General features: G+C 43.4%; 1 protein-coding gene across 7 annotated transcripts in view; it reads left to right on the plus strand.

Moving 5' to 3' along the window:
* Positions 1–7,520: 7,520 nt before the first annotated feature.
* Positions 7,521–23,709, plus strand: part of SRPK2 (SRSF protein kinase 2) — a 310,269-nt gene continuing 294,080 nt past the window's right edge. For 4 of the 7 annotated variants that reach the window (XM_048836381.2, XM_048836386.2, XM_048836387.2 and 1 more), the window contains exons 1-2: positions 7,521–7,660; positions 7,770–7,842. In XM_048836381.2, coding sequence (XP_048692338.1) covers positions 7,645–7,660; positions 7,770–7,842 — 89 coding nt within the window. In that variant the 5' untranslated portion in view covers positions 7,521–7,644. Of the gene's footprint in view, positions 7,661–7,769; positions 7,843–11,152; positions 11,238–23,709 lie in introns of those variants that run through there. The other 3 variants (XM_048836382.2, XM_048836389.2, XM_048836391.2) reach the window with 2 other exon arrangements.

Raw genomic sequence — 23,709 nt, forward strand, 5'->3', positions numbered from 1 at the left:
GAGTTTCTGAAATGCTGATGGTTTCATGCCAAGGTATAACACATTGCTGTAGTACAGCTGAGAGGTGATATAAGGAGGCATGAACAACTGGAGCCAAGTCTTCATCTGCCAGGTGGGATAGAGTCTCCTAACCACCTAGAGATGATAGAAAGCATTACTTGTGTCTGTTGTGGTGTGAGAGCTCAAAGTTAGCGAGGAATCCAAGAGGACTCCTAAACTATGAACTGAATCAACCAACTGTGGATGTGAACCTTCAGTCAAAAGAGACTGCACCATGGCTGCAAAATCCTCAAAATATTATTCTCTGCCCACCAGCATCACTTCTATTTTGCTCAGGTTCACTTTCAGCCAGCTGCTCTTAATCTATGAGCTGATCTCATCCAAACATTTGGCGATCTTGGTGATAGTGGTGTATTTGTATGTGGTATCGTATACATATTGCTAGAACTGCATATCATCTGCATATTGCTGGCATTGCACGCATTTCATCTGACCAGTTCAGCTAGTGGTTGATGTAGAAAAGGGTTGGAGAGCAAACTGACCCTTGCAGAACCCAAGTGAGGGGTCTAGTGGTGGAGGTCCAGTTTCCAATCAGTTCTGTTTGGGTGCTTCTCTCTAAGAAAGACTCAAACTATTTTAGCGCATTACCCTGGTCTCCTGCCACCTGTCTCAGGCGAGACAGTGGTATCTCATGGTTAACAGTGTCAAACACTGCAGAGGTCCAGGAGGATGAGAATGGATGTCTGTCTTGTATCCATTAATAGGAGCAGATCATCCATCTGTGCTATTAAAGTAGTTTCAGTTCTGGTTTTTTTGGCTTCAATCCAGATTGTGCCACAACTAGAATGTTGGCTTTAGTTGGCCTTTGGCTAGCTTCTCTCTGAGCTTGCTCAGGAATGACAGGTTTGACACTGGGTGATAGTCAGCTAGGACTGAAGCATCTGGAGGGGGTTTCTTCACTGTTCGTTGGACTAGTGTGTGTTGAAGGAGGAAGGGAAAACTCCTCCTCTGAATGAGGTGTTGGCTGTTTTGATCAGGAGCAGTACCAGTTGCTCATGACTCTCTTTCACAAGCCAGGAAGGGCATTAATTGGATTCACAGGTCTTGGGTTGGGACTCCTTTAGAGTGTTGTCACAGGGACAGGGCCGACTCCAGGCACCAGCTTTCCAAGCAGGTGCTTGGGGCGGCATTCAGAATGGGGCGGCAGTCTGTGTCCCACGGCGGCAATTCAGCGGCAGCACCGCTGCTCTTCCAGGCATGGCGGCAATTTGGCAGTGACTGCTTGGGGTGGCAAAATTGGTAGAGCCGCCCCTGCACAGGGAGGCTGGCTATGTGAATGAACTAGGTCCAGCACTCCTGTGGCAGATCAGGTGCTCCCATTTGTCCAGTTCAGAGGGTGGGGCACCACATGGGGGCTATAAAATGTCAGGGAGAGACCCAGTGAGGGGGAGTCGGTCAAAAAAGTCAGGAACCTGGAGGAGGAGGTCACTGGGGAAAGCTATGGACAGCAGGAAGCTCTCAGCAGGCCCTCCCTGGAAAGAGGAAGGAATTGGTTAGGAGGCTGTATGTTTGGGAACTAGGAGAAGGCTGGAGGCAGAAGACCAGCAGGAGAGGTTTGCTGGCTGGTATCCCCAAGCCAGAGAGTCAGGGCCAGAGGGCTGGAGAAGGCTCAAGGCAGGAGGAGCAGCAGAGGGAGTTACCTGCTAGCTCTAAGCCAGAGCCAAGAGCTGGAGAGGACTAAAGGCAGAGGACCAGTGCAGGAGCTTACCAGCTGACATCTCCAGTGCCGGAGAGCTAGACCCAGAGAAGCCACAAGAGGCCAGGGCATATGAGGGATTCTCCCCTGGCAAGGATGCTCCCAGCAGAGAGGATAGTAGAGGGGTCCTGCCAGGAAGAGTGGGGTTTCCCTCCAGTTGGAAGGTCTAGGATGGCTGTCCTGTTACAAGGACAGGAGAGGGCTGTGTTGGAGAACCAGGATATGGTGAGAGATGCTGGGGCTATATTTTGCATGTACTGTTTAGATGACTTAGGGGAATTCTGGACTATGGTTTTGGGACTTTTGTTATGATTTATGTGCACTGGACTTCTGTAATAAATGACCTCCACAAGGGCTATACTTATACTTGGGAAGCTGGTTTGGATTATTTCTCGAGTGTCTGAAGAAATAAAACTGAAACAGGCACACCTACTTTGCTTTTGCCTGCTGCAGGAGGGTGCTCCAGGAGGGGCTGCCCTGTGACAGTTTGTCATATTCTGGAATGCAATCTAGACCAGGGAGGAGTTTGTCACTGCCTGTCCTGTAACCCTGAGTGCCCAAAATGCTCTGCTGCTATAACTCTCTTGTATGGATGCTTCCAGACAGCATACAAGCATGCACTGAGGGTCTCTGTGTTAAGGAGCTCTGACTCAGGAGTTCTGATTCCAGTAGCCTGGTTGTTATGCCACTGCCACACTCTGGCCTCCACCAGCCTTTGTTACACCTGGCAAGATGACCCCAACAATCCCCAGTCCCAAATTTTCCCCAAACCATGTACTGTGCAATGTTTATCCCTCTCCTGAACCATGCAGAAAGATATTAAGGTTTGTTTGTTCCTTTGAAGATACAATACTCACTAGCTTGCCACATTAACTGGAGTTAACATTCACTTTAAATCAAACACAGCACTGGGTTTGTTTAGATTAACAGTAAAACAAATTTATTAACAAAAGAAGATTATCCTTTACACTCAGTTAAAATATTAAGTTAGAAATGGTTACAAGCAAATAAAAGTGACAAATACTTTCTAGAGGCTAAGACTTAACAAAACTAGGTACAGCCTTCATTCAAGGTAGTTTCCTTACCAATCTACCTTCCAGTTAGAGGGCTGACCACCCCTTTGCTCAGAATCTCCCACAAAGTCCAAAGTGTTCGGTTCCTTTGTCATCTTTAACAGATAACCTGAGGTTCTGTGCACCTTTGAAATGGATTCTTCCAAAGATTAACCCCTAAAGTAAAGTTCATTCAAACTTTGAGGAAGACAACATGGAGTTTGGTGATGAAGGAAGTTCCATGTTGGTTTATTCCCCTGCAGGTGTTTGCTAAAATGCAAATTGATCTGTTCTCTGAAAACTCAACCTTTGAGCATCACAGCAGAGGGAAGTCTCCTCACCCTATCAGCTTTATGGTCCTGTTTACTGTTAGGGGGCTTATTCCTTCACCCACTTACTTCCCTGGTCCTTCTCGCATGAACAGAGAGCAACAATACCCGAAGTCCAAAGGTGCAAACAATTCGATGTTGATTGGGGTGAACTTCCAGCAAGCATGATTCCAGTTTCCTTCCTTAGTATCCTCCTTCCCAGCTCTGACACCACAGAGCCTTACACGTGTGTCCCTGTTCCCATTCCTACCCTTAGCCAAACATGATTCCAACTTCCTTACTCCCATTCCCTGTTCCCATTTCCCCCTTTAGCAAAACATGATTCCAATTTTCTTACCCCCATTCCCTGTTCCCATCTCACACACCCACATGCCCACCCCCACCCACACCCCGTCACTTCTTCATTGACTACAGATTATATAGTAAAACTTGAGTTCTGCTTAGCTATACCTTAACCAATCATTTTCCTGAAATTTAACTAACCAATCCTAACATATTGTAACATGATTATGTAACCAATTATATCCCACCACCTCAATTAGTTTAATTATACAGCAGACAGGAACAATCACAGAACCAGACAGAGATTATACAGACAAACAACAGCAAAGTGGGAACTATAATGACAAAACAATACAGAAGTGAGGATTTCACATCCCAGCTATTGATAAGTGAGTTCTTGCCAGACAGGATGCTATCAAACTAAGTTTCCTTTTACATTTTCTAGGCACTTCCCTTCCTCTGGAGGTGATAGGAATACAATCCTGTCCTGATAGTGCCTAACAGCCCAATAGCACCTTATTTCAATGTGACTAGTTTGGAATGTGAGGATGTGACCGTTCGCTTCCCAGCTTATGGCTGCCTCTGCTGCTTAGCCAAAGGCCTGAGCCTAAGCACAGGGCCACAAACTGTCACAGTAAGAGAAGGCCCTTACACTGGCAGACAGTGGTTTTGATTCTTTCTTTCTTTTATACCTCTATCACTAGCCAAGTGATAAGAATACACCTAAATTCTTAGAGTATAGGCCTTTACAGACAGGCCTGAATATCTATATCCTAACATTTACCTTCTATGTAAATTGCATACCAGTCTGTTGATGTACCTTGGAAATACCTTCAAGGTGGCAGAACCACATTTCTTTGTCTAGAATGTGGTAACTTTAGCCCTTCCTGGCAGGCACAGTTTGATAACATAATTTTGCATGTTTGTAATTATCCTCCATACATATACCACACAATAATATTAATGATCAGTATTAGCTTGCTGTTGCATTGTGATGCTGTTAGGGTAACAGAGGTATCCAGAACTTCTTGATGAGTGGATGTATTAAACTCTGAGAATGCAGATGGGCTATTGGTGGATGGGTGCATGCCGAGAGGACCTATCTCTGTTTGACAAGGCTTTCTGAACGTGCGTGATCTTTTCAGCAAAGTAGGATGATAGTTCTTTGCAGTGCTTGGTGCTAAGCTCTGATGCAGAGTGTAGGCACTCGGGACTAATGAAGCAATTTACCACTGTGGATAGCTCCTTGTGGCAGGATTTGGCAGCCTCAGTAGAGACCAATAGGAAAATTCTCTTGGCCAGTAATACAGGCTTAGCATAGGCTTTGAAAAATTTGTTGTTTCATATTGTCTGAATCAGCCTTTGTTTTCAGCCACCAGTGCTTCAGTTTCTGCCCCTCTCTCTTCACCCACACAGAATATCTGAAAACCAAGGGGAACCTGTGTGAATGATGGCGAAGAGGGGGCCATTTGTAGGGCCAGTGTGTCAATGGCTGAGAGCACTGTAGAATGGTAATGTTTCACCAAGTCTTTGACTCATTGTCCTTTGGCAGGTTTTGGAATTTGTTGGAGTCCTTAAGGTTAAATCAGGATCGTTGGTCTTTCTTGGTGCTAGATGGTCTCTTCCCACTCCCTTAATGGGGTGATGGTGTGGCCAAGACACTGGCTGGGTTGTAATGTCTTCTATCATGATATCTAGGCTGGAGATCATGTCCAGGGTTTGACCAGCTGTGTGCGTTGGACTAGAGATGACCTGTGAAAGTCCTAGTGGGACAAGTGAGATGAATGTTGAGGATTTTGCATCTGCAACCTTGTCAGTGTGAGCACTGAAATCTCCCAGGATGACAAATGTGAGGTATTTCACCATCACTTGACAAGCTGCCAGTGAACTTTTTTATGGATCTTTTTCTCTGCGGTGGTCTGTAAATAAGCATAAAATCTATGTTGGCTTTGGCTCTGGTTTCTATTGTCAGATGAATGAATTAAAATTAAGTTGTTTTATGTCACCTGAAGCACCTCTCTTGCTTTTGATATTTGCAGAGATGATGAATGCAGTTCTCACCTGCTTTCTTATCCTATCTAGATCTGTGGTGTACTCAATATCCTGGGGGCGAGGGGTGAGGTGGGCTAGCACAGGGCCTGCAGTGTCATCAAGACAGGTCTCATTGATTAACATTATATCGGGTACTTCATCTCTGATTAAGTCATGTATTGTTGGCAGTGGCAGATCTTGTGTTGATCAGCATCAGCTTTAGTTATGCAGAGCTGTCCCCCATCATGTGTCAGCAGTGTCTGAATACTGAACCTTCAGTAGTACAGTACAGCGTTCCACCACTTGATCCACTGGCTAACTGTTACATGGGAGTGTAACAGAGGAGTGGTAAACACCCATTTTTTCATGGTTTGTATGTATAAGAACATCTTCTGTATTTTCCACAGTATGCATCCGATGAAGTGAGCTGTAGCTCACGAAAGCTTATGTTCAGATAAATTGGTTAGTCTCTAAGATGCCACAAGTACTCCTTTTCTTTTAAACAGAGGAGACGTTTTGCTACATGAACCTGCCCCACTAGAGGAGGTTGAATAACACTTTGAAATAGTGGGTGACTTATGCATGAATAGAGTTGTTTAACAAATGTTTTTCCCCCCCTCCCATGGAAAATTTTGACTTTTTGGCAAAAAATAGAAAACCAAAAGATTTAAATTCAGAAATGCCACCACACTGCCTTATGGGAGTGTTAGTCCATGTACCCCATGTTCCCAGTCTCCTCTATAAGCTGTGCTTTTCATCAGACTACAACTTCCATTATGCACCATGGTCTCCTCTTTTGGGGTTCTTGTCCAGTTCTTTCTTCATGTGATATCCCAAGAAGGAAATGGGCAGGGTTTTTCTCTCCCTGTCATACTACCACAGCTAAACTGGCAGCAGCTGAGAGGACCCTCTGCTCCCAGGAGTTCCCAGTTCAATTTGTGACTCATACCATAGGTGCTGGAGCACCGATGGGGAAAAATTAGTGGGTGCTCTGCACCCACCGGCAAGCAAGCTCCCCACCTCACCTCCTCCTTTGCCTCCTCCCCGAGCGCGCCACGTCCCTGCTCCTCTGCCAGCTCCCAGCTTGCTGCTGCCAAACAGCTGTCGCAAGCTCCTGGAGGGAAAGGGGAGGAGTGGGAACATAGCACCCTCAGGGGAAGAGGTGGGGCCGGGGCGGGGATTTGGGGAAGGAGTCAGAATAGGGCAGAGAGGGGGCGGAGTTGGAGCGGGGACTTTGGGGAAGGGTTTGGAATGGGGGTGGGAGAGGTGGAGTTAGGGCAGGGCTGGGAGCAGAGGGTGGTGGAGCCCACACCGGTGCCAGTAGCAGTCGGCGCCTATGCCTCATGCAGTGTTTGAGCTGTGTATGTGTAATACTGAACTGAGGGCATTCACACAGCTCAGGGTTTGGGGCATACTACTAAATCAAGCCCTACTACACAAACCACATAGAGAAAAAGGGTAATTTTCAACAGTTTATAACTAGGCCAACTCTCATCTCACTAGCAAAAGGCACCTCTCTGACCTCAGGGCAGTTCCCCTGCCAAAATCCAAGTCCAGCTGTAAGCAATGAAGGTGTTAGAGGTTCTCAAAACAAAACAAAAAAGGTTGCAGGCATATATATTGGAGGGTGTTAGGAAACATGAATATGAGAGCACTGCTTAGAACCTCTTCTAATATGAAGGAGGGAGTGGTGAAGAGAGGGAAACACTGGGGTCCAGCAGCCAGAGTACCAGGCTCGCTGGTGAGAGAGCTGGGTTCTGTTCCTGGCTGTGAGCCCATGGGCCAGGCGGGGCGAGTAGCTTCCCCGCAGCAGCCTGGGCTTCTTTCCTCTGCCTTGTTTGTAAGGTCCCTTGGGCAGGATCTGCCTCTTCGTACCGTGTGTACAGTGCCCAGCGCAAAGGGCCCCGGCCCCCGCTGGGGACGCGAGGCGTCGCTCCCGGGACCCTGGGCAAGGCTTGGCGGCACTAACGAAGCCAGCAAGGAAGGGAGGGCGCTGGGGACCCGTGGCCTGGGCGGCACCTGCCCGCCCTCTCACCGTCCCGCCCCTTCTGTCCTTCGCCGGGCCTGCCGGGGGGGAGGCTGCGCCTGCGCGCTCGCTGGAGGGGCTGCTGCTCCTCCTCCTCCTGGTCCTGCTCCGTGCCCGGCGCTCGGACCCGCCTGGCTGCGGGTGAGGGGCCGGCGGCGGGGCAGAGCGATGAGCTCCCGAAAAGGTACCGTCCTGGCCGGCGGCGGGAGCCCGGCAGCGGCAGCGGCTCCTCGGGGGTGGGGGCTGGGGAAAGTACCGCGCGCGCCCACTAACCTGTGCCCGTTTCTCCCCAGTGCTGGCCCTGCAGGCCCGGAGGCGGCGGCCCAAGCAGCCCGCGGCGGCCGGCAGGAGGGACAAGCACAAAAAGTGAGTGCGGAGCCTCGGCTCCCCCATAATCTGCCGGGCCCCCCATTCCTCTACATTCCGCCGGGACCCCCCGCGGGACTCCCTCTGTCCCACCGGGTTGGGACATCTGGACTCTATATATCCTTTGGGTACAGCCCCCTCACGGAACCCCCCATACTTCTCTGGCACCGCCTCCCCCCGGGACTCCACATATTCCGCCAGCATGGGGCTCCCTCAGGACCCGTTGACATTCCTTTGGGACAGCCTGCCCCCCACGAGACCCCTCATATCCCACTGGCATTGGGTCCCCCAGGAACCCTCGACATCCCTCTGGGATAGCCTGCCCCCCGCGAGACCCCTTATATCCTGCTCTCATCGGGTCCCCCAGGAACCCTCGACATCCCTCTGGGACAGCCTTCCCCCCACAGGACCCTCATCCCGCTGGCATTGGGTCCCCTGGGAACCCTCGACATCCCTCTGGGACAGCCTGCCCCCCACGAGACCCCTTATATCCTGCTGTCATCGGGTCCCCCAGGAACCCTCGACATCCCTTTGGGACAGCCTTCCCCCCCACAGGACCCCCATCCCGCTGGTATTGGTCCCCCAAAAACCCTCAACAACTCTCTGGGAAAGCCTCCCGCCCACAGGACTCTCCATATCCTGTTGGGATAGACCTCCCACGGGACCTCTCCAGGACAGCCCCTCCATCTTGCCAGGGCACCATTGGGACCCCCCTTATTGCACAGAGTGGTCCCCCCAGGCTCCCATTCCCACATATCCCTCCAGACAGCCGCCTCCGAGCCACCCCATATCCCTCTAGGATAATCTCCCTTGTTAATAATAGCCCCTGCCCATGGGACCTTGGAACCCCCCATATCCTACTCGGGAAGGCTCTTTCGTATCCTGCTGGGACAGACCTCTGTCTTTCTGGAACAGTCCCCCCACGAGCACCTAGTATCCTGTGAAAAGAGTTCTCCCAAGATTCCCCTTCCCCCACCCCCATATTTCTCCAGAACAGCCATTCTGGGACCCTCCAATATGCCGCCTGGGCACACTTCTCCCTGCCCGGCCACCCCTCCCGTGTTCTGTAGGGGGGAAATCCCTCCTGACTTGGGGGCCACCCTTCCCACCAGAACAGACCCCTGCTGGCCCTCACATTACCCCTAATATCCTACTGATAGAGATCCTCTCCTTTACCCCATCCAGCTGGAACAGGGGGTATCCTGTATACATAGCCCATTGGGACAGGGTACCTCTTCCTGTGCACCTATCCCTCATTCTGCTGGAACAGGACACCCCTGGACAGTCTTTCATCTTTGCAGGACAGATCACTCCCATAACTCTGAGATCTGCCTGGATCTCCCCCTCTTCCCCAAATTCCTTCTAGGACACACAAGGAGAGATGGTCCCCTCCCAGCGCCAGCCATAATACTCCCACTGGGATACCAGCCCGCTCCACACTTCCCTATATCTGCCCAGAGGACCGGACCCACTGGGATACCTACTCTCCCTATAGCCCCTTTTACCCTTTGGACCCACTAGAATATATGCTCCTCCCATATATATATGGCATCCCCCATCCAACTCTTCATATCACCCTTATATAACCCACAGCCTCATGGGCTTCTCCTTAAAATCCCATCAGACTTCGCATGTATTTATTAGATTACTTTTTGCCATGTTCTTTGTCTGCCCCCCACCCTCCTCCCAGTGGGCCATATTTCCATGGGTCTCCTCCCAGGACATCCCTCTCATCCCCATTTTTTCTTCTGGATTTATGTAGAAAGATATAAAGAAACAGATTCAATCATTCTGGTGCAATCTTTTCCTGCCCTTTCAGGGATGGGTAAAAGCAGCAGAAGTTTACAACTTTTGCTGTGTTGTTCTTCAGATGTGGATAGTAGTGGTGCATCCTCATCCTGTTCTGCTTCTGCTGTATGTTTCCAATGCTGTGTGAAAAAAGCATTGTGCTTTCAGTCATATTAAACATTTTTTAATGTAAGAAACCAAGTTTTGTGGCATAGTTGTACTATGTGGTTGGGTCCATTATTTCCAAAAAAACATTTTGGAAGGAAAATTTGTGATCATCTTACATAGTTTGTATGCTTTTGTTTGTCACTTCAGAAACACACATTTCTCAGAAATGATTTGACATTGTGTAGAAATGTTGTTACTTCTAGATTTTGTACTTTTTTTTTACGATTTTCATTAGTCAATATCTGTTTAGATGTTAAAACTACAAAGTGGATAACTTTAACTGATGCTTCAGTAAAAAAATTGCAATGGTTAGTACGCTTTTTGTGAGTGCTGCCTTGTGACTTTGTTTTGGTGAATGAATTAATTAAATTACATTATATTAACACATACTTTTACTGAGCACAGAACTAGAATTTTTTTAATGTTAAACCACGGGGCAAACTGGGTGTTGGTAGGTATGAGTGTTCAGTCAGTTGATGACACAGTCTGTTCCTGGCCACTCGCCATACCGAGTTGGCATTTCCAGATGCAGTGCCCCAATCTATTCTGTTGCCTTGGGAAACAGTGGCTTTGCTACAGCAAACAGTTTTCCTTTCTTTTCTACTGTATATAATTTCTTGTCTCCTTAACCCGTTTTACATTACCTAGTCCTTTTTCTCTGGTTTACTCTTTTGGGTAACAATATAACATCTTAACGTAAAATTCTGAAAGACATGTAGCTCTTTTGAACACTGTTGTGTAGTTTCTTCCCAAAATTTTGTTAAAGCTAGTATTCAACTTGATTTCAGGTAGTAATAATAATAATGCATTGTGGGGATTTTCACATTCACTTGGCTTGTTATTAACCCAAACACTACAGTATTGGGATCTCAGAATAATGGGTGGATTTGGTATGCATTACATACAAATTGCATTGATAAATCCCACTGTGTGAGGCAAGGGAGTCATCAAAGCCATTGATAGAACTTTGTGTGAAACAGTTTTTGTTTAACTGCAGGTCTGCTTTGGAAAGGGACTGTGAAATGATGCCTTCAACAGATCTTCTCCCTGTCTGTTTTGTAGTAAACGTACTTGTTTAGTGTTCTTTATTTCTCAACATTACAGAGCCAGCGCAATTGTGGAAGAGACAGCTGGGTTCTGTTTGGCTCTCACATTCAACTGAATTGTAAGGCCTTGTACTCCTATCGTAGTCCTGCAGTATACTAGGGACAACATTTTCAAACTTGGGTGTTTAAGTTTAGCACGTGGATACAAAAGTTGTTTGTGGAATCCATGCAATATACAGTAAAAAGCAGCACACGGTCTGTTGCAGTGCATTGTTCTGTTTGCTGAGACTTTCAATGTCTCATCCTAGGAAATCATTCCAGGATGCAACCATTGGCTTTCTGAAATAGGAAATGCTCCAGAAGCTGTAACATTTCATATAAGGCCACTATCAGGTAGGTGTGTTGGAACTAAATATGGTGATCAAGAGGTATCAAGACATCAATCTCTGAATTCCTTGATGAAGTCAGAATTTGCCAACATCCAGTGCTTCTGTGATGAACTGTGAGAACCTGCTCATCAAGCACTAAATAGTTAAATTAGTAAAGAGATATGCCATGCAGAAGGTTCAATCTGAAGTAATTGCATTACATTTATGTAAAACTCTCTGTTGTCTTCAGTAGGACAGTTGCTTTTACAACTACAGGCTGGTTCAGCATAGGTCCACTAAAAATGCATTATTTCGATTTGCCTTTGCAGGCACAGGGAAGTACAATTTGTAATCCTTTTCACATGCAGTTGGACTGGAGGGTGAATCCATCATGGTGAAGGGCAGGAGACATTAGTGTGCTGCAGTGGTGTGTCCCATATTTTGTTCTGATTTCTCTATTTTATTTTCCTATGCTATTTTCTAAAAAAGTCTATAAAATAATGTAAACCACATGGCCAGGTTCTGACCATGGATTTTGAAAGGAGTTTCTCCTATCCCTCTGTAATCCCTTCTTCTGCCTTTTCCCTTCAGAAGAGGACAGCTGGAGTGGAAGCTATTGCCCTTCTCATTTATTTATTTTTTTCAGCTACAACAGAGTATCATGGAATGGGGGAGAGTCTCTCACAACCTCTGTTCAAATAAAATAAATTGGGTGGGTAGCAATGGCAAGTTTTAAACCACTGGACACTCAAGAACTACAAGCTGTGGAATGTGCAGTAGATAAAATAAGGTGGTTGCCAATGTATCTTTCATGAATTCTTAATTTTTCTAATAGATAAGGTCTTTATATCTGGCCACATGCCAGTTTGCTTATTACAATATGAAAATATATTTTTGATCACTTCAATAAAATTTGCCTTAGACTGTAGAGGAAGGGGGTTGGATGGGAAGCAGAACGGTCTATGGCCTTACATAGATTATCAAGACAAAGTGTGAAAACTGGATTTTGAAAGAGCTCCCACTTTCAATGATAAATGTTCCATATTGTGCATGTTAGTTGCTCTTCTACATGATTAGTCTTGTCTCAGATAAAAGTTTCATTCCAAATTCCAGACATGTTGTTTCTGTTGATATTCTGGTGTGGTAGAGAGGCTGTTAATCACAAAGCTTAGGCTGTCTAGTTAAGTCACAGGCATAGCTAGAGAAGTGATTGTTTCACCATTCTGCTACTATCAGGGTGAGGGAAAAGATCCACAATATCTTTTCATGCTACTGACTGTCTCCATTTTCTCCTCCAGTGGCAACCTGCTTCTTTAATTGAGGAGCAATAAACTTCAGACCATTGTTGTCTGTTCTGTTTGTAAACAGAGTTGACTTTTTGCATTGATTTAAAAACCTATTTATCTTAGTTAAAAATATCCTTAACTTTTTGCATGAATACTATTTTGGGGTTTGGTCTACATTGGCTGAGGCACACAATGGTGCGCAGGATGGATTGATTTCTTTTACCCTCAACTAATGTTCCCCATCACAGCCGTGGACGTTTCACGCCTCATGCAACAGATCCTGTACACTCAGCTGATCCACCCTGGAGAAACACGTAAAGTAAACAGATCAGCACAATGGAAGAACGGATAAGACCAAGTTTTCTGAAGCCGTATGCACTGAAAAATACCACATTATACTGACCAATGTCAAATAAGGTTCCCCCTACCTTCCCTTCAGCCAGAAGAGATGGTCCTTACACCATGCTCCAAAGATGATCTTTTATGATCTGTTAGACCAAATAGAGAGATTCTGGAGATAAGAGGTGTCCAATAAAAATTTTCCTACTTCTGCTATTATTTTAGTCTCCTGGACTGCCTTCTGCGTGGTAGGTACTATGCAAATATAAAAGAAGGGATATTTTTTGTTCTGAAGGGCTTGTCATCTAAAAAGATATAGACAATGGATTCAGCATAAAGTAAAGTAGCCCCGGCCTATCAGAAGGAGTAGTTTATGTTTTAGTCTTACAGGAATTGGCTGAGGTGCTCTCTGGAAAGCTAATGTTAATTTTTAATGAATTGTGAACAACTGGGGAGGAAGGAAGCCAATGTTATGTCAATATTTAAAAAGGACTTATGGGATGATCAGGGTAATTATAGGTTGGCCAGCCTAACACTGATCTCGTGCAAAAGAATGGGACAGCTGTTGTGGGACTTTGTTGTTAAAAGATGGAAACATAATACCAGCCAGCTTGGTTTCATGGAAAATAGAAATTAACTCCGTATTTGTTTCCTCTTTATATACATCTCTATTATAATATTTCCCCTGAGAATATCAGAATAACACTTAAAAGTGTGCTAAGATCTTCAAAGACATAAAATAAGGCAGCACAGCTCAGAGGACCTCACAAAAATAACCAAATGTAAATGAAGGATTGGAGAAAAAGATGTATCACTTATTTTTGTATCCTTTTACCCCGGTTCTAATCCTGCCTAGCTCTCATCTTTTACTTTTTCCCCCATATTATCATTTCAATAATTATTTGTATTGTAGTAGTCTGTAGAGGCCACACTCAGCATTAGGGCACCACTGTGCTAAACAATTTTTATAAATGTATACATTTCTCTACCCTCTCCCCGCAACTTTAGTCTGCGTGCTCAGTGTTCTATCCATTCCTAAATTTAATTCTTTATTTTACAGTTGGTGTCAGCTTCGGTCCATTTCAACTGACTTACCCAACCTCCTGTTCTCCCCTGTTATTTTTCCATACAATCCCTAACTATACTCTGGTTCCTCCTCATGGCTCTGCGAACCATCATCCCTCTAAAAAGTTCAAAGAGGAGTGGCTTTGTTAACGTTTCTGGAGCATTGGTGTTGTGAACAATTGCGCTTGCCACTATCTAAACTGCGAGGTGCCCCTGGCATCTCAGCCACACCCTTGAGAGTTACTGTCCAGATGGTGTATGGAAGGTAAGGTAGAAGGGCAAGAATGGGCTAAAATATTACATACCTTACTGTAACATAACAATCTATATGTACTGTAACATGGCAAAATTGCAATCTGACAAATTTTTGTCTAGCACTGACAGGTTTCAGTGTGGTAGCCGTGTTAGTCTGTATCAGCAAAACCAACGAGGAGTACTTGTAGCACCTTAGAGACTAACAAATTTATTTGGGCATAAGCTTTCGTGGGCTAAAACCCACTTCATCAGATGCATGGAGTGGAAAAAAACAGTGGGCAGGTATATATACATAGTACATGAAAAGATGGGGGTCAGTGCTAACGAGACAATTCAGTTAAAGTGGAAGCAGGCTAATGTCAACAGTAGAATATTGAGGGAGGAAAAATCACTTTTGAAGTGGTAATGAGGCCAATGTAAACAGAGTGACCCATTTCAAAAATTGACAAGAAAGTGTGAGTAACAGTAGGGGAAAATTAGTATAGGGAGATTAGTTTTTATAGTGACTCATCCGCTCCCAGCCTTTATTCAGGCCTAATTTGATGGTGTCCAGTTTGCAAATTAATTCCAGTTCTGCAGTTTCTTGTTGGAGTCTGTTTTTGAATTTTTTTGTTGAAGAATTGCCACTTTTAAGTCTGTTATTGAGTGTCCAGGGAGATTGAAGTGTTCTCCAACTGGTTTTTGAATATTATAATTCTTGATGTCTGATTTGTGTCCATTTATTCTTTTGTGTAGAGTCTGTCCGGTTTGGCCAATGTACATGGCAGAGGGGCATTGCTGGCACATGATGGCATACATCACATTGGTAGATGTGCAGGTGAACGAGCCTCTTATGGTGTGGCTGATGTGATTAGGTCCTATGATGGTGTCCCTTGAATAGATATGTGGACAGAGTTCGCAACGGGGTTTGTTGCAGGGATAGGTTCCTGGGTTAGTGTTTTTGTTGTGTGGTGTGTAGTTGCTGGTGAGTATTTGCTTCAGGTTGGGTGGCTGTCTGTAAGCGAGGACTGGCCTGTGTCCTCACTCTCACAGACCTTAGGGATCGTCCTTCAGGATAGGTTGTAGGGTATGCCCAAATACATTTCTTAGTCTCTAAAGTGGCACAAGTACTCCTCGTTATTTTTGTCTAGCAGTGTGTGTTTGGGAAGACTGAGATTTTCAGACTAAATGTGTACTTAAGGTTAGTAAAAGGTACTCTATACAAATAGTATCTTGTTACTGCACTGCATATTTTTTAAATGTTTCATAGACTTTTAGCCAATAGCTGTTCTTGATAATAGTGGGGAGTCAGGTTGCTGAAACTCAGTGTGTTCATTAGAAATGTACCCCTAGGTTTTGTCATGTCATGCTTGTCCCTTTTCATGAAATAAATTGGCAACTTTTGATTTGGTATAGAAATTCTGGATAAAGGACAAATGTGTTTCACTAAAATGTCATGTTTAGTGTCACTTCTGAGATGATCTTATTTGGAGGGTGCCTGTAAAAAGGCAATCATGAAGAAATCTCTAACTCTTGAGAAATAAAACTGCTTATTGACTGTAGTTGTTTCACAGTTTTTCTCATCTAAAAAGCTATCAGTAAAAACACTAACTTTTCTAAGATACAGGAGACTGAGTTTTTCTTTGTCCTCAGGGATAGGAAAATAACATTGACTTTAAACTATGGTATTGAGTGTCTCGTTATCATTTTAGAATTCTGGCAAACCATGCATTGACTATAGCCCAGGGTTGTTGAAGTCCTTGGTTTTGTTTTTGTTTTTTGTAATCTTTCTGTTGTAGTTGCTGCAGTGATAAAAGCCAGAATTTGTGCATTTACAAAATCTGCGTGTTAATTTGTAATATTGGAATCACTTATTTGAAAACTAGCAAACACAAAGCTTAGTACTGTAAAAATTGTACCATATTATAAGTATATTCTGTTAATTGTTCAAAAGAGTTGCATCTCCCTTGTGCCATTTCTTGGAACAGTTGCCGTTTTCACTTTTCCCTTTCTCCCTTGGCCTTGTCCTAACTAGTTTTAAAATGGAATTTGATTAATTTATAAATGGGATTCTATGACTGGGTTGTCTGCAGTAGCAGCGGACAGGACTCGATTACCTGGGAGGTCCTTTCCAGTCCTATTTTTCTTTTTCTGCCTTCTTGTCTCATCTTTGTTCATATATTTCCCTCCAGTTTGTCATCTTTGATTGTTCTTTGTTTCCCCTGTAACTCACCTGAAGGTGACATGCTACATGGGGATGCTACTGGTGGCCCCTTGTGGGCTGTATGTTTTTGTGGCAAAGTGCAACAGGAGAAGAGAAGAGAACTGAGCTGAGCTTGTGGCCCTATATGCTTGAGGTGCGCCTGTTGTGTGCTGTGCCTCCCTTAAAGGTTGCTACAAGTGCTGAAAGCATATTACCAGAGGAGTTTATAGTCCAGCGTGATGTATTTTTCTGCATTCCTTCTTTTCTCTGCACTGTGGCTCTTCCTCTTCCAGACTGTTCAAGGAGGGGAAACAATGTCTTATTGTATGCATTTATACAGTGGAGCAGAGTTAAAGTTGCTGTGGGATCCTTAATTCTGAATTTCCTGACTTTTCCTTCATTAAAATCTCAACCTAATTATTGCTTTAACATAGTCTTTGTGTATAACTTACTTTATTCTGGCACAAAAGAATTATATTTAATTTGGCTTAGGTGATTTAACCCTGACACATACATTACATAACTAACTAAAAATCTTTAAGATGAAGTATGAATATTCCACACAGTTTATACATCAGTGAGTTAAAATACTGATGTAAAATTTAAGCTGGCACATTTCAAAAATAGACTGACCTATGAGCCACTCTACACACTTACTAATGCTTTCATTATCTCCATTACTAATTATGTACTTCATAATACAGGAGCAGACTGGTAAATTCTTAAAGGTAAAATCTGTAGAAAAATATTAATCCGGGAACAAATCTTACAGTATGAAGTCAAAATCTTTGTAAAACTTCAGAACTGAGTAATCCTGTGAGAGTTTGGTTATGGAACTTTGAGCAGAATAAGGTGTTAATTTATACAGTTTCAGATCATAAATATAATAAGGTCCTATCCTCTTTCTTTAGACCAGTATATCAATGGCTAATTAGTATGCTTTTTGTCTACTTTGCATATTCAGAAATATTTTCACAGCTAATGTGTAATTTTCTGTTAAATGCTCCAGAAAAAGGTGAGAGAGAAACTCACATTGACATAATTTAGTAGTGTTTTGCTTCAGCAAAGTTTAGGCTCGTGTATAAGGAAACATGAATGTGCGTGCTGGAACTGTCCAAAGTAAGTGTTTTTTGGAAAATTTTGTACTTAGGCAAATTTCTTAGTTTTATGTGTGTTTTATTTCACAGCTGATATTTATTTTTGTTATTCATGACAGTGTCCCTCTGAATGGCCTCTTGTTTCTCTTTAGGTAAGATGTATTGAAGGCAGACCAAATTAATCTGAATTACTTGCTTACCTTTAATTACAACAGCACTTACTATATAACACGCATGTAAGCTCATTTTCCTATTTCTTTTTCTTACAAAGAATATACAACCTATAATAAGGTTGTATATATGGCAAATGCAGGAAACAGTATCAGATAAAGTAAAATTTTCATAGCATGTTTCATAGTGTGTTTAATACTCTCTAAATATAGTAGAGAAAATTTTATTCTCAAACCACGGATCTGATTGTCTTTAGGAGCTTTGACATTTTGCCAATTACCCAGACTTTCAAATAGGGTTTCTTCCAAAGTAGTTTGACCTCTCTGTGGCTCTTTGGGGTTATGGGTATGCACATTTAAGTTTCTCCTCCTCTGGGGCTCATGCTGTTAGTTAAGGGCCAAATTCAGCCTTGAACTAACAAACTATGCATTTCACCAGACCTTCACCACTATTCCACTCTATCACATGTATAGGGCCCTTTGTTTTCGGTTTCTGTTTTATTTAATTTTTCCTGGGAATTTATCGGTAGTTTTTTTACTATAACAAAAACAGGTGAAAATTGGTGGAAAAAACTATTAATATTTTTTCTGAGTAAATATTGGGGTTTATTTTGGTGGATGAAAGGATGGGGAAAAAGTATTCAGTAGATTATGCTTTGATGAATGGAATTCAATGTGGTTTGCTGTAGAGCTAAAACAGAACTCAAAATATAATGCCATTTCTGAGTTTAAGAAAACAATATTTCTCTAATCCCCAAATAAAACTTCTCATTTGAATAAACAGTTTACTGTTGTAGACTTAGAACTGTTAGTCTATAAATATTTACATTTAATAATTGGGCCACACCACTTGCAGCGCATACACTCAACTTCATCCTTTTCTCCTTTTTTAAAAACTTTCAAATATTTCCTTGTGTTCTGAAACATCTTCTGATACAGATTTTCATTTTCTTCCTATTTTAGTATGTCAGATCTTTAAACTGTAATCTGCTAACAGCTTGAAATGTGTACGTGATGGGTCTGAGATTCATCAGTACGTTCAGATGCGCATGCACTTTGGAGCTTGCATGCGTGCCTGTTTGTTTCTATCTTCTAGACTAATACATAACCTTACTTCAACAGGCGTCTTCGCATATACACACCGACTAATGTATTATCGTAATTCATATATCTTCTTTGAATGATACAAAAGGTGAAAATTGGAAAAAAAAAGAATACTTTTCTGTGAAATCTGGGATTTTTTTGGTAAAAATTGGTTTAAACTGAAAATGAAGGGGCTTACACATATAGTTGCTTATTGAGTCAGAACTTTTTCTATTGATATGGGCTAACATTAAGAGGGCTTTGGTATTGTGTGTGACACAACAGGTGACTGGGGTAGCCCTCACTGGAAATGCCAAGGTCAGGGCAGGCTGCAAAAGGGAGAGCAGATACTCCCAAGACTGGTGGGTAACACTGAAGTTAAACTCCGTAGCCAGTCACAAACTGTGCTCCTGATCCCCCACACTGGTTATCAAGAAGCTTAAAAAAATAAAATAAAAATCACACAGCCCCCTTTATTGCATTCCAATTCTCTGGCTCTCAATCAGGTCCTAGGTCCAGTACAGTGAGAAGTTGTTTAAAAACTCTGCCCACTATACCAAAATGTTCTTCTGACCCCAAAGGGTCAGTCATGTTGCCAGGTCATTATTAGTTTGGATCTTACTCAAAATACCATGCTGTCAGCCAATCCTTTAAACTCAAGGTTTATTATAGAGAAAAAAGAAAGAACAGGAAGAGAGTTGTTTAATGGTAAAGCAATCAGATACATATAGACTTCAAAATCCATACATCAGGTTCTTAGCAGTATTGGTAAGTTTGCTGGCTTGAAAGTCCTTCTGGAACACATCCACAGCTAGGATGGGTCATTCAGTCATTTGTTCAGAGCTTTATTTGTAGAAAAGTTGCTCCAGATGTAAGAAGCAGGAATGAAGACAAAATGGAGGGGATGCAGTTGCCCTTTATATTCCTTTTGCCATGTGGCTTGTATGTCCTGTGTCCCAAACACAAGCTTCACAGCATATGGCATTGAAAGGCCTTAGAGTTCTGTACATAGGCATGCCCCTGTTTGGCTTGCTGACCCATAAGGTGTAATCCTTGTCTCCTTTCAATGGGTTCATTGTACAGCTGATGTCCCTGGATGGGCCATCAAGCAGGCCTAGTGCTGATGCCAATCTGAGGGTGTCACCCAGAAACACAGCACAAGTTTGGAAATACAGATATACCATACATATCTTTTAATTCATAATACAAAGGCGATACAAACATATAAACAAGATTATCATACTTGGCAAATTATAACATTTTCACAGATACCTCACACGGCATATTGGGTCAGATTCCTTGCAATTTTATAATATTGGAATCAATAATATCATAAAGTGTCCCACATATTCCATACAGTGCATTGTTTTAAAACTCCTCCATAAGTGAAGAAAGACAAAATTCTTTTAAATTTGAAATGAATTGAGTGCTCATGTTATATTCAGACTTAATACCCATGAAAGTAGACTCTGCTTTCCACAAGACTAGCATAGCACAGGCCATAATACTGTAAGGTGCTGTGCATTGATCCAATGGTGTGATTTACTTCTGATGTGGAATGACCACCAATGTTAGGAGAGAGGAGTTCAGTCTCTTGCACATCCATTCACTCCTTTGCCTTTCCACTGAGACTGTCAGCTACAAGAGTGCCAATTTTGATGGTGATAATTGTGATATGGACACCTGTCTACTAGGCACTAAGCTGAGAGCATCAGTTAGTTTAATCTGGTCTACCAAACATCTATTAAAGAATTCCTTTTGGCCTGCCAGTCTGAATCAGTGACCCAGAAGTAAAATACTCCATTCCCAGTCTCTTCAGCTATGCGGTCTTCAATAAGACTGTCATGAACTGGGGTGGCCAAACTTACTGACCCTCTGAGCCGCATACAACAATCTTCAGAAGTTCGAGAGCCAGGGCACATCTCCTGGGAATCGGGGCTTCAGCACCCTGGGAGGCACCTGCAGGGGCTTGGAGTTTCAGCCCTGCTCCTGCTGAAGTCCTGAGCTCCCCGCGGGGCTGAAGCCTCTAGTCCCCCGTCCCTGCTGGGCATAAGGTCCCAAGCTCCCCTGATCCAGTCTGGTAGGTGGAGTGTGTGTGTGGGGGCTCTGTGAGCCACACTTTAACTGTAAAAGAGCCGCATGTGGCTCACAAGCCAGTTTGGCCACCCCCGATCTAGAAAGTAGGGTAAAGTTATCTATTCGGGAGGCTCATCCACTTTTTTCCTGTTTTCTAATAATAAGGGTGCATATGTATTATTGAGAGGTGATTACAGTTGACTACAGTGCAGTAATTGAGAATGCTGAATTGGAGACTGAAGACCTATTGTGCATGTCCCAAGAACATGATGATGCAAAAAGTCAAATGATATCACTCAGTGTACTAATATTGAGAAATAAAATAGTTAATGTATTTCATTTTTGAGTTTTATTTTTCAATATGTAGAAAAAGAATACTCAATTTTCTTGTGTGATGAAGACAAATTTAAAATTTAGGTATAGGCTTTTTGCAAACTGGTCATTTAGATCCCATATTTGTCAGAATTGGCAGTAAAACTGTTTGGGTTATATTTTCCTCTAAATACAGAAAACTTAAAATTAATAGTATTTATGTGCATTGTCAGAGGGAGAACATATTTTTAGACTCGTGAGATCTTAGTTCTACTCTCATCATAATCTCTTGTAAATATCAATGCTAAATGTGCAAATTTTATATCTCCTGGACCACTGGTGGTAAAATGAGAACATTATTTGAAAACTAGCTTTGGAAAAGGTCAGTGGGTCTGCATTTATTTTCTGGTAATATATTCAAGGAAATGCTCAACAGTGCATCATCCTATAAAGTAGAAATGCAAGCAGTATGGTAAATAGTTTGAAAGGCATCACCGTAGCTTCATCTTTCTGTCATGTGCAACTTCGTACAGAAATGCACCTCAAGGTTCCACGACCAATACCTATAACAGTCTTGGAGATTCTGCTTTTCAGGGCTCCCATAAGATGGGTTTATAAGACTGCCCTTCCTTCTTTTGGCCTCAGATAAAGCTCCAATCAGGATGAAGAATATTTTGTTGCCTCCCTCCCTTAGCAACATCCCTCGCTCTGGCTCACAAATCTGTTCTACAGAACCAGAAAACACAGAGCTCTGGCTGACAAGTAAAATTTAGCTAGATCTTGGTACATTGCTCAGGGGTATGAAAAATTCACACCCCTTAGCACCATAGTTAAGTAGACCTAACCCCTGGTGTAGGTACATCTAGGTCAACAGAAGAATTCAGCTTAGGGAGGTGGATCTACATTGATAGGAAAATCCCTTCCATTGAGGTAGGAAGCATCTGTACTATGGCATTACATTTGCATAGCTGCAGTGCTTCAATGCTGCCACTACGGTGGGCATAGCGTATATATGCCCTAAGCAAGTTACTGCTGTCAAGATGGCAACTGTTCCTCAGTGTGGGGGATGTCCTATTTATGGAGCAGGAGTGATCTCAATCGGCTGTCTGCTTCCACTCCTCCTGCTTCCTGAATTAGTGCCTGGGAAGCAAAGTCTGCAACATACCTCTTCACTGAGTGGTTACTGGGCAGGTGCTGCATGGAAACTTGTGGCTGAAACTACACACAGGCACCATGTAATGGTAAAGAGGAGTCAGAATCCCTTTTCCTGAGCTGCTTCCTTGCTGTACCTTTTTCATTCAGCCTTCTTCCAGGCCTGCTACAAGAAAGTAGTTCCTCCTCTCTCCCTTCTCCAAGTTGCTGCTGCTTCAAATGGCCACTTGATCTCATGGTCTCCTTCTCTCCTGTCCTCACAGTCTGCAATGGTTCTGTTCCATCCCCTCTGCCCATTCTGGTTCTGCTTCCACAATTGCATTATTTCCTCCAAAGATATCATGGCATGTCTTCCTTATTGCTATGCCCTTGCTCTCTCATTAGTCCTGAAGGATATGAGTGCAGAACTAGTCTTTTCTCCCATGCTCTTCTGAAGAAGAATGCTCCTCAGAGGGATCTAGCTGTCAACTGGATGGCACTTGGATACCGTAGTGAGAGATGTGTTTGCAATACTAAAACGATAAGTAGCAAGACAGTTCACATCAAAGGACTTCAAAGCCTTGACTGATGCATCTTCTCTGCCATCAGTCTCTTTAAGAACAAAGTTGAATGGAGAAGTTGAGAGAGGCAGGCCAAAAAATAATTTAAAGAACCACTAGCAAAAGACACAACAACTAACAGCATTTTTTAAAAAGTATATCAGAAGCAGGAAGCCTGCCAAACAATCAGTGGGGCCACTGGATGATCAAGGTGCTAAAGGAGCACTCTAGTAAGACAGGGCCAATGTGGAGAATCTAAATGAATTCTTTGCATCGGTCTTCACTGGAAATGGCCCACCTTGATTATCATACACATTGTAAGGAGAGTGATCACTTTACATAAGCTATTACCAGCAGGAGAGTGGGGTGGGGGGAGAGAAAACCTTTTGTAGTGATAAACGCCCATTTTTTCATGGTTTGTGTGTATAAAAACATCTTCTGTATTTGCCACAGTGTGCATCCGATGAAGTGAGCTATAGCTCACGAAAGCTTATGCTCAAATAAATTGGTTAGTCTCTAAGGTGCCACAAGTACTCCTTTTCTTTTTGCGAATACAGACTAACATGGCTGTTACTCTGAAAACTGAAGAGGATGTGAGGGCAATTTCCACACCTGTGCCATTCCTTTTAGGTGACAAATCTGAGGAACTGTCCCAGATAGAGGTGTCAGTAGAGGAGGGTTTGGAACAAATTGATAAATTCCACAGTAATAAGTCCCTAAAAAAGCAACTCAAATATGAACTGCAGAAATACTAACTATGGTCTGTAACTTATCACTTAGATCAGCCTCTGTACCATGTAGTGCTGACCATTAAAAAAGGTTCCACAGGTGATCCTGACAATAACAGGTGGTAAGCCTGACTCCAGTACCAGGCAAATTGGTTGAAACTGTCGTAAAGAACAGACTTATCAGACACATGAGGAACACAGTTTTTACAGTGG

Source organism: Caretta caretta, chromosome 1 (assembly GCF_965140235.1).
Source record: "Caretta caretta isolate rCarCar2 chromosome 1, rCarCar1.hap1, whole genome shotgun sequence".
Lineage (NCBI taxonomy): Eukaryota > Metazoa > Chordata > Testudines > Cheloniidae > Caretta > Caretta caretta.